General features: G+C 37.4%; 3 protein-coding genes across 4 annotated transcripts in view; 1 reads left to right on the top strand and 2 right to left on the bottom strand.

Moving 5' to 3' along the window:
• phf21aa (PHD finger protein 21Aa) overlaps window positions 1–3,256 on the top strand; it is a 30,741-nt gene extending 27,485 nt beyond the window's left edge. For both annotated transcript variants that reach the window (XM_073836015.1, XM_073836016.1), the window contains one exon: window positions 49–3,256. In XM_073836015.1, the coding sequence (XP_073692116.1) occupies window positions 49–618 (570 nt within the window). In that variant the 3' untranslated portion in view covers window positions 619–3,256. The remainder of the gene's footprint in view (window positions 1–48) is intronic.
• Window positions 3,257–3,427: 171 nt separating this feature from the next.
• LOC141331120 (ras-related and estrogen-regulated growth inhibitor) lies at window positions 3,428–10,008 on the bottom strand. The gene is made up of 6 exons (XM_073836018.1): window positions 9,921–10,008; window positions 9,773–9,829; window positions 9,605–9,678; window positions 7,444–7,591; window positions 6,944–7,037; window positions 3,428–5,374 (listed from the first exon to the last, which is right to left on the bottom strand). Exons 1-6 carry the CDS (start codon window positions 9,991–9,993, stop codon window positions 5,185–5,187), a joined length of 636 nt encoding a protein of 211 aa, XP_073692119.1. The 5' UTR covers window positions 9,994–10,008; the 3' UTR covers window positions 3,428–5,184.
• An 826-nt stretch (window positions 10,009–10,834) lies between these two features.
• harbi1 (harbinger transposase derived 1) lies at window positions 10,835–15,115 on the bottom strand. The gene is made up of 3 exons (XM_073837119.1): window positions 15,075–15,115; window positions 12,727–13,424; window positions 10,835–12,629 (listed from the first exon to the last, which is right to left on the bottom strand). The coding sequence occupies exons 2-3, from the start codon at window positions 13,403–13,405 to the stop codon at window positions 12,253–12,255; spliced, it is 1,056 nt and encodes a 351-aa protein (XP_073693220.1). The 5' UTR covers window positions 13,406–13,424; window positions 15,075–15,115; the 3' UTR covers window positions 10,835–12,252.
• Window positions 15,116–15,241: the final 126 nt, after the last annotated feature.

The following is a 15,241-nucleotide window of genomic DNA, read 5'->3' on the forward strand; positions in this document are numbered from 1 at the left end:
ATTTTGGTAGTATGAGTCAGCAGTACTGTGTCCTCTCTTCCCACACAGAGATGTATGGACAGCAAGAATAGCGTACTAACCCAGCAGAGAGAGATGGAGGCTTCACTTGAGAAAATGAGAGGGCTGGTGCGTCTGATCAGAGGGATCCAGTTTTCTCCCTTCATCTGCCCTGGGGCCATGGCTAACGGAGAAACACCCCACAATGCAGCTTCCAAACCCAGCAGCTCCAGTGCGCTCACCACAGACACAAACAACAACACAAATAGCCCAACAAGCTCCCCAGAAGCTACGCTGATCATCAGCACCCTCACAAACACGAGCGATACCTTAAAGCAGATTGCCATGAATAATAACCCAGAGGCTGTAGGTGCGAAGAGCGAGGAGAGCGTACAAATCAACAGCACGTCCAGAGTCAAGAGCGAACCCACAAATACAAACGCCGCAGCCTTCAGCAATAACAACAGCAGCAGCCAGGCGGTTCTCAGTACCAACGGAACCATGTCCGCAGGAGAGGAGAACACAAGGAAACATAAAAACAACAGTGACCTCGGCGTCATCCCACAGGCCCTCCTCGGCTCAATCGTACCCCTTACGGAAGTGACAGAGGGGGTGAAATAGCATCGACTACGCCGCCGCAGTTGGGGCCCGAAGCGTGCCAGTTAACAGTGTTGTTGTTTCGTGTTGTTGTTTCATCTCTTGTATCTATGAGGGAAAGAAAATCCATAGTGCCATTTACTACATGCAGGAAGGAGGTTCCTAAAGTACCAGCAATGTGTATGCTAACGCATGCACACCGAAAAGATTTCTACAAAGAATAATGATATAGAAAAGAGTAATAAAATTTAAAGATATCACACCATTGTGTGCCTGATACAGTTGCCATAGCACCTCTGAGTGGGAAAGCTTCTGAAGGCTGGATCGGGTGAAGGTCTCGTCCTGCTAGATGAGTAGTGCAGCTTCCTATCAGGTCCTGTAGCTCTGATCTAAGACATAAGATATGACGTGTCGAGGAGTTCAGCGTCCGTTTTGTCTGTGAAACGCAACCGAGGTGCAGTTGTTTCGTCTAGTTTTCAGTTGTTGCGTCTCCTGGAGCGCAAAAACAGGTTCTTTATCACACACTGACAGAACTACAGGTCTTCCAGGCGTTCTTCTGGAGGTTTAACTCTTATCATTTGCATTTGTCTATTTTGTGGGGTTTTTACAAACCGAGACATTTCTGTAAATATGTTTTGCTATTTTTTACACGACCTTATTTATAATTTTCTTCTTTCTTACGAAGATATTCCGTAGTTCTGTTCTGCCAAATAATCGATGCCACAGGGAACTGTTCTTTTACGTTACTCTGAACATTAAATAGATATTTAAGAGTAGTAGAGTAGTATTTGTAGTGTCAGTCCTGAAGTGTCTGTGAGGTAAATTCTGACCATGCCTTATCTACTGAACAGATGTGATTTACTGAGAGCGCAGTTCAGGCGCCGTCACAGAAGGGAATGATTTGAGATGTCTCTCATATCGCCCTCACTCCATTTTCCACATCCAGAGGAATTTTTTATTTTTTATTTACCCGGACTGTAGCAGGGGTCTCATGCCTTGGGAGGAATCATGCAGTCAGAAATATCCCATAAAACCGGTATGCCAGTAACGGTATGCTTATGGGCCAATTTAAGGGCTTCTGTTCTGTATCGTTTTAACACACTTTACTACACTGTTCTGTTAACCTGTCCAAAAGCACAACACAGCAGGCGTACGTTATACGTACTTTACCATTGTCTCCTAGGGGCTCTTCTGTTATCGCTTTGCATTTCTCTAACCATATCGGAGCTCTCGACGCTCTCTCACCGCTGTGTGTTTCACAGTGTGTGACTGCACATGAACAAGCACAGACAAACACACCAGACCAGTTCTAACACCTGAGATACAGCCGCGGTAGCATTAACACTGTATCATGTGCCAAGACGACACTTCCGTAGTGTTTTTTTTTAAAGCACAAGAAATAATTCAGAAACACGGTGGTGTCAAACACGCTTTTGATAAAAGACAAATATCTAGTGTTTATATCTTCATTTCAGGTTTGTGAGTGTTTTCAATGCTGAACGTGCAGCTCTGGCCTGCTGTAGCCTCTGTGTATTGGTTGCCTTAAGTTCGATAGACTATGTTAGGCTGTTTCATCGTAGTGTTATGACTTGTCGGTGTCTTAGAGTCAGTTGTCAGCAAAACGAGTGCGTATTTTTCCCTTTTCGGAAACAACCTACTTTATCATCCAGTGTGTGATCATTCAGGTTGTGTTAGTGAGGACAGTGCCTGCGCTGCCTATAGTGAATCTGACCACTACACTCTAAAGTGCTTACGTCTTATATCAAAACACGAAATAAATTGCTGGTTTGTTCGTTCCCCTTTTTATGATTCCATCCCGGTCTGATGATCTGGGTATCCGCCCCTCATTTTATACCGCATCTGCAATCAGAAGTATTCACACAGTTTGTCCGACAAAAGTTTATACTAAAACATACTTTATCGAAAATTCCAAAGTGACATGTGGAGAAGCTGCGTTCTGTTTGGTGGTTTAATGGTATGTCAGGTTTTCTAGTGTATTGAAAAAAGAAAGAAAAGGGAAGAGAGAACCCTTACATAAATGCACATCAGATGTGACATTTGCAAATGTCATCTCCCGTCCTTTAGGGCCAGATGTGGTTTAGTAGGACCGACAGTGCTTCTGTGACAGATGTTCTCTGATGAGATAGATGGGAATCTACTGTGTCTCCTCATTCATGTTCCTTACACATGAGAATTGGGTATTGTGTCCTGAAGTGTGTGAAATCGGATCTCCTCAGATATTAAGTGTTTACCGAGAGCTCAGGCTTTTGTTCACGTTTTCAAGTAATGCTCATATTTTTACACCTCATGCTGTTACCTCATTCAGGTTGATGAAACCCTCAAGTCAAATGGAGGATAGATTATTGCATCGTGCTTAATCTAATGTCCTTAACTATAAATTTAAGAACACTATTTACATCAATTTGTTGTATAAAAAGTGTCTAGATTATTTCATGATAGTTTTTCAAAGGGATGTGTATTGCTCTTTTGTTTCATTTTACTTTTTTACATTTTGTATGTTTTGTTTCTTAATCTTGTGTGTTGCCTGATGTCTGTTTACCTTTTCTCATAGAAGTCCATGTGTAAGTTATTTGAATATACAACTTCATGAATTCGTTCTGTTGAGGAGGCTGGATATTGCTGGAGCATTTGATCAATTTGTATTTATTTATTTTTACCATTTTTGCTAAATAAAATTGTAAATTAAACAGTCTGTTTTTCTAGATCTGTTTTACATTGAAGCAGCAAATGTATACATTTGTAACACTGTCATACAATACATGAACAATTACTACAAAGTTTAGCATTATGATACAGTCCTGTAACCCATTTTACTCCACAGAGTGGATTGTGCACAGGACTGCCAGGACACAGTAAGCCTAAAAACAGCTGTGTAAAATAGAAAAACACCATATAATTGGTTCTGTTCCCACATGACATTTCAATCTCATAGAGGCACATGAGAATGAAATTGGATCAAAAGAGCATCAAAATACCAAGTCTGATCATCTGCCACATGGTGCTTCATCTGCCATTTTAAGCATGACATAATAATACTAGACAAGCTCAGTCTATCAGAATGAATTTGGTGCCTATAAATATACATGTATGACTTCTCACAGATTTCAGTTTAAATACAGAATGAATGTTGCACTGAAATGACATAATTTACAGTAAAAGTGATGCAAAAGAGGTATACTGAATGTAAGAGGTAAAATGGATCCATTTTAAATGTTGAAATACTTTTCTTAAACCAGTTTAATGCACAGAGAGGTTGACTTACTGTAGAGTATTAGCTTTGTTCTGTTTGTTGGTCCAGCATATACAGTTAAGGTCAAAAGTTTACATACCCCTTGAAGAATCTGCAAAATGTTAATTATATTACCAAAATAAGAGGGATCATACAAAATGCATGTTATTTTTTATTTAGTACTGACCTGAATAAGATATTTCACACAAAATATGTTTATATATAGTCCACAAGAGAAAATAATAGTTGAATTTATAAAAAAAAATGACCCCGTTTCTATAGTGTACATACACTTGATTCTTAATACTATGTTGTTACTTGAATGATCCACAGCCAGGTGAAAACTTTTGAACAGATGTTTAAATTTTCTTATTTTGCCTAAATATATTTTCTCCATATAGTACTGCCCTTCAAAAGCACCAGAGGATACTTGCATGTTTCCCAGAAGACAAAATAAGTTCAATTTACCCTGATCTTCAAATTCCAAAAGTTTTTACCCCCGGCTCTTCTGTAGCATCAGTGAGCGTTTGAATCTTCTGTAATAGTTGCATATGAGTCCCTCAGTTGTCCTCAGTGTGAAAAGATGGATCTCAAAATTATAGAGGCATTGTTGGAAAGGGTTCAAATACACAAAAATGCTAAAAAAAAAATAAAAAAAAATAAAAAAAAGCTAAAAAAAAATACTACGAATTTGTGGGACCTGAAGGATTTTTCTGAAAATCAGCAGGCAATTTAACTGTTCAGGACAAACAAAGAAACTCATGAACAACTATCACTAAACAAACAAAACAAAACAAAAACACAGCTGTAGATCATTCAGGTAACAACACAGTATTAAGAATCAAGTGTATGTAAACAGGGTTTTTATATTTTTATAAATTAAACGATTATTTTCTCTTGTGGACTATATGTAAACATCTTTTATGTGAAATTCAGGTTAGTAATAAATAAACAATAACATGCATTTTGTATGATCTCTCCTATTTTGGTAAAATAATTAACATTTAGCAGATTCTACAAGGTGTAAGTAAACTTTTTACCTCAACTGTAAGCGTCTGGCTTAATCAGTTGCAAAAGTTTGAGATGAGACTACCTGTTTGTCCAAACAATGGAAGATAGTGTTTTAACAGTTATTATTTTCACAATTCAGTTTGTTCCTGTCAATGACACATAAATTACATACTCCACCTTTAAAAACATGCTGCTTTTTGCTGTCTGTCATAAACACACACAGAGATAATAATGTCCATGGCAATATTTGGAAATCCAAAAGGCACTTGCTGTCACGCCAGGATACAGCACTACGGTTGTCATGCTTGCGCGGCGTTTAGTCTTTCTGGTCACCACTGCATGGTTTTACTCCGTGTGAGTTTGTTTTTGAGCGCATGTCTCATCTGCAGCATTCGTGAGCGCTTATCCATAGCCAGCAGGTGGCGCTGAAACTCCTGACGCACTTCACGCACCAGCTGCCCGAACGCGGCCTCCACTGCTGAAGCGTCCTCAGCTACAGACAGCTCAAAGAAACTGCACCTACAGCACCAGTGAAATCCTAACTTTAACACACACAGCCAAAACCTTCGAATTGAAATGAAGCTATTTAAATCAACCTGAAGATCATATAAGTGCGCTCAAACTTCTGGTAATGGAGGGATAAAATCACAGTTTTTGGTATAGATAGATATACAGATAGATAGAAATATGTGTCCCACTCTCTCATAGCTACAAGGTGTGAGTAGCCCATCATTTTGAGGTAAATGTGTTCAAAAGTCAGTTTGTGTCACTTTTCCCGAACAAACTTTTTTGGGAGTTATTTTTATAACATTTAGTTTTTATATGTGCACCACTGTTTGGAACTGTGCTAGCTAACCATGTTTTGATTAGCATCTTAAAGCAGGTTCAAAAGTATCTAAAATTGTCACTACCGAAATATTTGGTGGTGTTTTGGACTTTTTTTTTGGGAGTTATCCCATAAAATTGTCACTACTTAAACAGTCATGACCAAAACATGTCATCGTTTCATAGTGACAAAAGGGAACACATAATCCTCATATTTGGGGAAAATAAACAAAGCTTTTTACAAAGAAAAACAGGATGCAAAATACAACTTATTTCATAAATTACACTTTAAATATTGTTTAAAATTGAACTGTTACTGATTTACCTGTGAAACAAAATGAATAAAATAGAAAAAAATTACAATGTAGATGTAAGCAAAATCCTATTAGGTCAATATAACGCTTCTAATTAAATTATTATTACTGTTTCGGGAGTGAAAAATTTGGTGACATAAAATTTTTGAGACAATAATTTATAAACTTCATGAAAATACACAATTACTAGAAATGTGTACCTTGGATATTATACAATTTGCATACACACAATTTTTTTTGGAAAAAGACATTTTTTTTAAGATGTTTCCAACTCTGACTTTGGACCAATTCACAGACCAATATATATATATATATATATATATACACATACACTACCGGTCAAAAGTTTGGGGTCAGTAAGAGTTGTAATGTTTTTAAAGAAAGTCTCTTATGCTCACCAGTGCTGCATTTATTTAATCAAAAATATAGAATAAAACTGTAATATTGCGAAATGTTATTACAATATAAAATAATGGTTTCTATTGTAATATACTTTAATTTTAATTTAATTTATTCCTGTGATGCAAAGCTGAATTTTCATCAGCCATTACTTCAGTCTTAAGTGTCACATGATCCTTCGGAAATCATTCTAATATACTGATTTATTATTAGAATGATCTATATTGGATCTATATTGGATTATATATTGCAACAGTTGCCCTGCAAAGTATTTATTTAGAAATTGTGATATTTTTCAGGATTCTTTGATGAATAAAAAGCTCAAAAGAACAGCATTTATTCAAAATATAAATATTTTCTAACAATTTAAGTATTTGCTATCACTTTTTTATCAATTTAACACACCCTGGGTGAATAAAACTATTAATTTCTTTCAAAAAAAAAAAGAAGAAGGAGAAAAATTTACTGACCCCAAACTTTTGACCGGTAGTGTATGTATATATATATATATATATATATATATATATATAAAACTACAAAGTGTACTGACCTAAGGTCTAAGGCTAAAGCCTGTCCCTCATCTGTCCTCACCACTCGTCCGTTCTCCATGTCGCATTTGTTGGCGACGATGACTGTTGGAATACCTGGAAGACACGTACACACACAGACAAGAGTCACAAAATGATGTAATAGATGCTGTGAAGCTCTAAAGAAGAACAGACTGCCATTAAAATGACAGTACCTGACGATGAATGGTATAATAAAAGACTGCAGTGTTGTGATACTTTCTCTCTCTCTCTTTATCTCTTTCCACGTATCTATCTGTCATTTACAAACTTACACTCACAGGCTGCAGTGTACTATATTAAGAGTTCATGCCTGAGGTGAAATCTCTGAACTGAGACCAATTAAGGCAGGCTGAGTCACACTGATGGATAACAGTGCTATTTGCTAGTTGGAGGGTCCATATACATAAACACAACTGCTCGCAGTCGTGCTAATAGCAAGGCAGTGTTACTGTTTGTCCTTAGTTTGTGATCATTCACATACCAAGCGTTTGTTTAACGTGGTCAATCAGTCTCTTCAGGCGCGACACAGCCTCAAAACTGCTGCGATCCGTCACAGAGTACATAATAAGAAATCCATCACCCCATTTAATGGAACTCTCCAGAGAGGACACAGCAGGTCCTACACATTCCTGAAAACAAACACATTCACACATTTGAATAGTTTTTCATCTCTTGCACGTGAGTGCATGTGTGCAGATCTGTGAGGATGGAGGTGACTTGCATCTAGACTTTCACATTTGTGACTCTTAAAGGGTTAGTTCATTCAAAAATGAAAATTAGCCCATAATTTACTCATCCTCAAGGCATCTGACTTGTATATAACCTGCTTTCAGACAAATCCAATCGGAGTTATATTAAAAATTATCCTGGCTCCTTTAAACTTTATAATGGCAGTGGGCAGGTGTTTCTGCTCAAAAGTCCAAAAGAATCCAAAAAAGTGCATCCATCCATAATAAAAAAGTGTCTCACATGGCTCCAGGGACTGAATAAAGGCCTCCTGTAGAGAATCAATGTGTTTTGTAAGAAAAATATCCATGTTTAAAAACGTAGTAATCACTTTTCTCTAGCTTGCGCTAACTGTCATACACGGAAGCCGTTTCAGGTGGATGACGTAGAAGGAATGTGTTGCGCATGTGCCGCTGAGAAATGACGAACGCGGAAGTACAGAGGAGAGAGCAAAACAAAACAACGGTCACAAATTAGAAGTACAAAAAGAGGATTTGTAAAGAAAAATGTTGGAATATTTCAATACAAGCCAAGAGGAGACTCGCTGCCTTTGCTCCTGTAAACAAACATTGGTTTTCACTAGATCAGCAGCACATTCGGAATGCATACATCCTACGTCATCAGCTTACACATACGATTGTCAGGATTATGTCTTGTTCTGTTCTGTTCTCCCAGTGTTTTCTCCCCTTATGTTTCATAGTCATTTTGGTTTAGTCTTTGTCTCCCCCTTTTGGTTCATGTTCAGTTGGTTTAGTCTATGCCCTTATTTGTACTTCCCCCTCGTTATCTTGTTATCTCATTTGTTACCACGCCCTTGTCTCAGTGTATTTAAGTCTGTGTTTGCTCACTCCCTTTTGTCCGTCGATGATTGTTACACCAGTTTCCCCCTTTATGCCTGGATTTCTGTTTGTTTTATTTAATAAAGTGTTTTTGTTTATACTTCGTTCCCTGGATTCCATCACCTCTCCATCCGCACACTAACCGTGACAACAATAGTTAACGCAGGCTAGAGAAAAGTGATTATTAAGTTTTAAATATTGATATGTTTCTTACAAAAACACATCCATTCGCTACTGGAGGCCTTCATTCACCCACCATTTTATTATGGATGGATGGATGCACTTTATTGGACTTCTCTTGGACTGTTAAACAGAAACACCTGCCCACTGCCATTATAAAGCTTGGAAGAGCCAGGATAATTTTTAATATAACTCTGATTGCATTCGTCTAAAAGAAGAAAGTCATATACACCTAGAATGCACTGAGGGTGAGTAAATCATTGACTAATTTTCATTTTTGGGTGATCTAAGGATGTAAAGGATGTCAATTAAATCCACACACCCAAAACATCTAGCTTATCATAAACATTCTTTTGTGTGCCATATAAAAAAAGAAAGTCAAACAGGTTTGGAACGCCCTGATGGTGAATAAATGATGACAGAATTTTCATTTTTGTATGAGCTATCCTTTTAACACACCTGATTTATATCACGAGCGCATTAGTATAGGCTCCAAGACCTGGATGTACTCAGTGCATCAAAGTCATCCAAAGTATCAGAACTGCTACTCTACTGCACTCACACAGATGGTAAAACTTCAGCCTAATCCTATGAATTAACAAGTGCTGATCTACTGTGTAACATGATGAATGGCAGGCGGGCTGTTAAAGCCTCTACACCAGCCTGAGATTCAGCACAGCAGACATGAAAGGAATGGAATGGTTCAGAGAGTCCTGCGTCTCATCAGACGTTTGACAAGGCAAGATCATCCAGCTGTCTTTTCTTTGAGTCTGTGGATAAATATTCCTGCAAAACAGCACGGCAGCAGATGCACAGTGACACAGAGAATGTCCTGTAATAGGTGAGAGCCAAAACAACAACAACAAACTGTAAGATCTAATCTCAGGCACTCTGTACCTTATTAACAGTGTCTAAAATCTCCAGCTCAATCGCCTCCTTGTCCACGATTTTCTGACATCTGTAGGTGACCTCTAAGAGACACAAAAAGTATGGTATGTCATATGATGCAGATCACTTGACTACAATGCAGTTACACAAATGTTAACAGCATCACGTTTGTGTTACCTCTTTTATGTTCATACTCTCCAATGAAACGTCTAGTGATGAATCTGACACACAAAGCTGTAGTTCAAAAGAGAAAAACAGATCAATCAGAGTCATCAAGACCAACCTATAGTCATTAAACCTAAAAAACACTAGTGTTTACCGTTACCTGTCTTCCCACAGTTATCTCTTCCCAGCACCACGAGTTTCGCCCTCAACATCTTCCGTACTGATTCTGACATTATCACTGCGGATAATATAATATCTGAATATAATAATAACACTTTTAGAGTTAGGCCAAATAAACGACCGCAGCTACTGTTTGCAACAGGTGCTGTTTCACTCGGGTTAAGCTTGACTGCACTTTCACTACGCTAAGATGATAGATAGATGCGGCAGAGCAGAGATGCAACTAATACAAAGTTAAAATACAAAGCACTATGAAACACTTACTTACTTTACTCCCCAAAGTTGTTAAAAGTGCGAAGAGTGCTTGACTCTATATCATCGTGTTCCAGTGGAGACTCTTGTGGAGTTCATATGCTGCAGACTCTGCTGCTTCTGCGCTCTCCGTCTGTCTGCTTTTAGTAATGACATTAGAAATAGTGCACACACACACACACACACACACACACACACACACACACACACACACACACACACACACACACACACACTGCGGACAGCACGTCATTGTTCAGCGCGGTCTCTCTTCTTATTCCACACATTCATCACCGGGCTCGACTGTGAGACTCATTAAACAACCAGCTGATTTATCGCCTTTGACAGTCGAGCCTCCGGAGCTGCAGAGACAGACTACTCGGTCTTGCCGCCAACAAAACCATTAATTAACCTGGGCTAAAATTAAAGCTTTATATTTTCCCCCTGATATATCTCTTACTCAGATTAAACAGCGTCAGTGGAGATCTGTGAGGAAGAAACTCCTAGTAGGTAAGTGTTTATGATATGAACTAAACAAAACAGTAAGAAACTGAGTTCATAAATAATTAGCAAAAGGTCTGCCTGTCGGACTCAAGTTTTTAAACAAATAATGCACTTGACAGAGATATAAACAGACACAACTACTGTTGAGGTGTTATTTATTTCATCATTTTACAGGTTCATGAGTTTTTAGTGAAGTATCAAAAAGAAGAACGACATTAAAATTACTATAACTTGTAATACAAATCTTGTCTGTTTTCATATCTCATTCCAAAAAGTATTTGTAATACTAATAAAAAAGACTTCCAGCTTTGCAGTTTTTGTGTTCACAGAACTAATACAGACTGACAGGAATAGCCAAATTCAACTAAAAATTCCATCATTCACTTAGTCATTCTAACACTTTACGACTTTTTTCTGTGGAACATTAATAAGATATTTTTAGAAACATATCATTGTTTTTATGTATGTACAGTTTAGGTCAAAAGTTACACTATGCAGAATCTGCAAAATGTTAATTGTTTTACCAAATAAGAGGGATCATACAGAATGCATGTTATTTTTTATTTAATACTGATTGAATAAGATATTTCACATTAAAGACATTTACATATTGGCCACAAGAGAAAACAGTAGTTGAATTTATAAAAATGAGCCCGTTCAAAAGTTTACATACACTTAATTTTCAATACTGTGTTGTTACCTGAATGATCCACAGCTGTTTTTTTTTTTTGTTTGTTTTTTTGTGATGGTTGTTTATGAGTCCTTTGTTCTAAACTGCCCGCTGTTCTTTAGAAATATCCTTCAGGTCCCACAAATTCTTTGTTTTTTTCAGCATTTTTGTGTATTTGAACCCTTTCCAACAATAACTGTATGATTTTGAGATCCATCTTTTCACACTGAGGACAACTAAGGGACTCATATGTAACTACTACAGAAGGTCCAAATGCTTACTGATGCTTCAGAAGGAAAACACAATGCAGTTAGAGTCAGGGAGTGAAAACTTTTGAACCAAATGAAAATACATACGTATAAAGACCAAAGAATTTGTGGGACCTGAAGGATTTTTCTGAAGAACAGCGGGAAGTTTAACTGTTCAGGGCAAACATGGAACTCATGAACCACTATCACAGTATTATGAATCAAATGTATGTAAACTTTTGAACAGGCTAATTTTATAAATTCAACTATAATTTTCTCATGTGGACTATATGTAAATGTATTTTATGTGAAATATCTTATTCAGGTCAGTACTAAACAAAAAAATAACATGCATTTTGTATAAACCCTCTTATTTTGGTAAAATAATTAACATTTTGAAGATTCTGCAAGGTGTATGTAAACTTTTGACCTCAAATGTATGCATGTCGTTAAAATAAAATGAATGGCGACCAAAACAGTTTGGTTGACAACATACTTCAAAATATCATCTTTTGTTTTCCATGTCTTACGAGTTTGGAACAACCTGAGGGTGAGTAAATGATTAAATTATCCCTTAAAATGTTAACATACAGGAAGACAAATAGCATGTGTATCTTTAAAAGAGTTCATATTCCATCCTAGCTGAAATGATTTTGGATGAGTTCTTGTCGAACTCTGAGAGCCTCTGGGTCGACAGTGTCAGTGGGATCGATATCCTCGCCTGATTGGTCCGTGGCCTCAGTCCTCTCAAAAGTCCAAGCATCAAGGCCGGACTGCAGGGAAATGTTATGTAGCACACAACAGGCCTGGATGATATGGGAGCATTTTTCTGGGGAATATTGCAGGTAACCTTTTGCCCCGTCCAGGCAACGGAAACGTGTCTGAATGGCTCTGAATGTGCGGTCCACGATCTCATGCGTCGTTGTGTGGGCCAGGTTATAGCGGTACTCAGCAGGGGACTCCGGACTCTGCACTGGAGTCATAAGCCACTTCTTCAGAGGGTAACGGTTGTCACCTGGAGACGAGACATAGAAAACACACTGACATTTTCACTGGATTCTTCAGCAATGTCAAGAAAAAAGTAACTACAGCAACCAAACTATGGGTCTTACCTAAAAGCCAACCTTCATTATCTAGAACATTATCTTCCTCTTCGAACAGCCTTGCCACACTGGATTGCTTAAAGACAGCTCTATCTGTCAGACTACCTGGCCAATGTGTCTCAGCGCTCAGCAGCAGTCCTCTGGCATCACATACTAATTGGCAATTGATTGAGTGAAATCCTTTTTTATTTACATAGGAAGAGTCATCTGCATTAGGAGCTTTAATGGCGATATGTGCACAGTCCACTACTCCCATGACATTAGGAATTCCTGCTATTCTGTAAAACTCCTCTTTAGACTGCTGCCTGGTGGCCTCATCCCTAGTGAATCCAATAAACTCCGGTGCTTTCTCAATCAGAGCTTTAGTGACGTTAGAAACACAACGACTCATGGAAGCCTGGCTAATGCCGATCGCATCTCCCATCTTGCTCTGGAATGATCCGGTTGTGTAGAATCCCAGGGCTGCGAGTATCTGAACATCTGGGCTGATGGCTCTTGACCTCTGTGTCCGTCTCAACAAGCTGTCCTTCAGCAGTTCCACCAGGTAATAAATGAACTCACGTGGGAAGCCAAATGTTGTCAGGAGAAATTCATCTGACACTGTTTCGATATCAAATCGATCAAGTGTTTTGTGGCCACGGCCGTGCAGCAGCAGGTCACAGTCTAGGATTGCAATAGAGATTGCCATTTCACACACTCAAGAGGACCTGTGGGTAGATAGTACATGTGAATATCAGCTAGTGTCATGTAATGCCATGCCAATTAACTAACACGTGACACATCCAAATTTCCCATTTCCTGGCCTCTCAGAAGTCGTCATAGTTGGGTAAACTTCGATAATGGTGGACGAAAACTACAACAAATATTATTTCTGCATTCCTATTTGCCCCAAAGAACTGAAGTGACTTTCCAGAAGAGGAAAAGAAATGTAGAGATTGATTATGTTGGCCAGAAAAGAGAAACATGTCAAAATCGCTGTCACTTCCTCAGCCATTGTATTAGGAAAGCTCACGCATCAGCGTTTATTAGTTTCTGTAATTTAATGCCAAGGCAATAAACCACAAAGTATAGTGTTATATAAAACACCAGTCAAAAGATTTTAAACAGTAAGAATTTAATGTTTTTAAAAGAAGTCTCCTCTGCTCTCCAAGCTTGCATTTATCTGATCTAAAATACAGCAAAAACAGTACTATTGTATTGTATAATATTTTTACTATTTAAAATAACTGCTTTTTATTTAAATATATTTTAAAATGTAATTTATTCCTGTGATCAAAGCTATATTCTCAGCATCATTACTCCAGTCTACAGTGTCACATGATCCTTCAGAAACAATTCTAATGCTGATTTGCTGTTCAAGAAACATTTATTATTATTAGCAATATTTAAAACAGTTGAGTGCTTTTTTTTTTCTCTGATGAATAGAAAGATCCAAAGATCAGCATTTATCTGAAATAAAACGCTTTTGTAATATTATGCACTATACCATTCAAAAGCTTGGAGTCAGTATATATATATATATATAAATAAATTATTTTTATAGAAATTATAGAAATTAATTAATACTTTAGCAAGGATGCTTTAAATTAATCAAAAATGATGATAAAACATTTATAATGTTACAAAAGATAGATTTAGTTCTTCTAAACTTTCTATTCAACAAAGAAACCTGAACAAATTCTACTTATCTGATTTCAACACAATAATAAAAACATTTTTTAGCTGCAAATCAGAATATTAGAATGATTTCTGAAGGATCATGTGACTGGAGTAATGATGCTAAAAATCAGCTTTTAAATCACAGGAATAAATTTGCCTACATTTTAAAATATATTCAAATAGAAAAGTTATTTTAAATAGTAAAAATATATCAAAATGTTACTGTTTTTGCTGTGCTTTGGATCAAATAAATGCAGGCTTGGTGAGCAGAAGAGACTTTAAAAAAAATGTAACTTTTGACTGGTAGTGTATGTACATTCTTTGTGTGTGTGTGTGTGTGTGTGTGTGTGTGTGTGTGTGTGTGTGTGTGTGTGTGTACAATATTTGTGCTAAATGTTTCTGCATGCACCGCTGCATTGATTTCTTCAATGTGTGACTGTTTACAACACAAGCTGAAAGCCTATCAGCACCCAATCACAGATTTTTATTACAGTATTTATCTCAATTAAACTTATCTGCTTATATGCTCCAGTTTGTCGGCTGGTAACGAACCTAGTAACGTTACAGCATTTTACACAAAACCGAACGCAACCAACTCTTCATTTAAATGATCTCAGGGCGAACAAATTACTTATCTATTCGATAAACACAACAGTAGTGGAAACAATCAGATTGATTGAAAATTAGTTAATCGTTACCTGCAACAGCGACTGTTTGTGTACGCCGACATTAAAACGTGACGTCACTGACGTAACAAGTTTCATGTTCAGGATGTGCACTTTCGATGTTTGTATTGGTTGTTTTTAGGAATACATTAAGGGCAGAACGATGTATATTAAATATAACAAGTATGTGCATATATTTC

This window comes from Garra rufa, chromosome 3 (assembly GCF_049309525.1).
Source record: "Garra rufa chromosome 3, GarRuf1.0, whole genome shotgun sequence".
Taxonomy (NCBI): Eukaryota; Metazoa; Chordata; class Actinopteri; order Cypriniformes; family Cyprinidae; genus Garra; species Garra rufa.

Bases quoted from the DNA above. Each gene is read 5' to 3' on its own strand.
- LOC141331120 (XM_073836018.1), bottom strand. From the start codon at position 9,993: ATGTCAGAATCAGTACGGAAGATGTTGAGGGCGAAACTCGTGGTGCTG. The intron at 9,830-9,920 runs GTAACGGTAAAC...TTTGAACTACAG, and splicing joins AGATAACTGTGGGAAGACAG to CTTTGTGTGTCAGATTCATC. The intron at 5,375-6,943 runs GTCAGTACACTT...CTGGTGCTGTAG, and splicing joins GCTTTAGCCTTAGACCTTAG to GTGCAGTTTCTTTGAGCTGT.
- harbi1 (XM_073837119.1), bottom strand. From the start codon at position 13,405: ATGGCAATCTCTATTGCAATCCTAGACTGTGACCTGCTGCTGCACGGC. The intron at 12,630-12,726 runs GTAAGACCCATA...TCTCGTCTCCAG, and splicing joins TAATGAAGGTTGGCTTTTAG to GTGACAACCGTTACCCTCTG.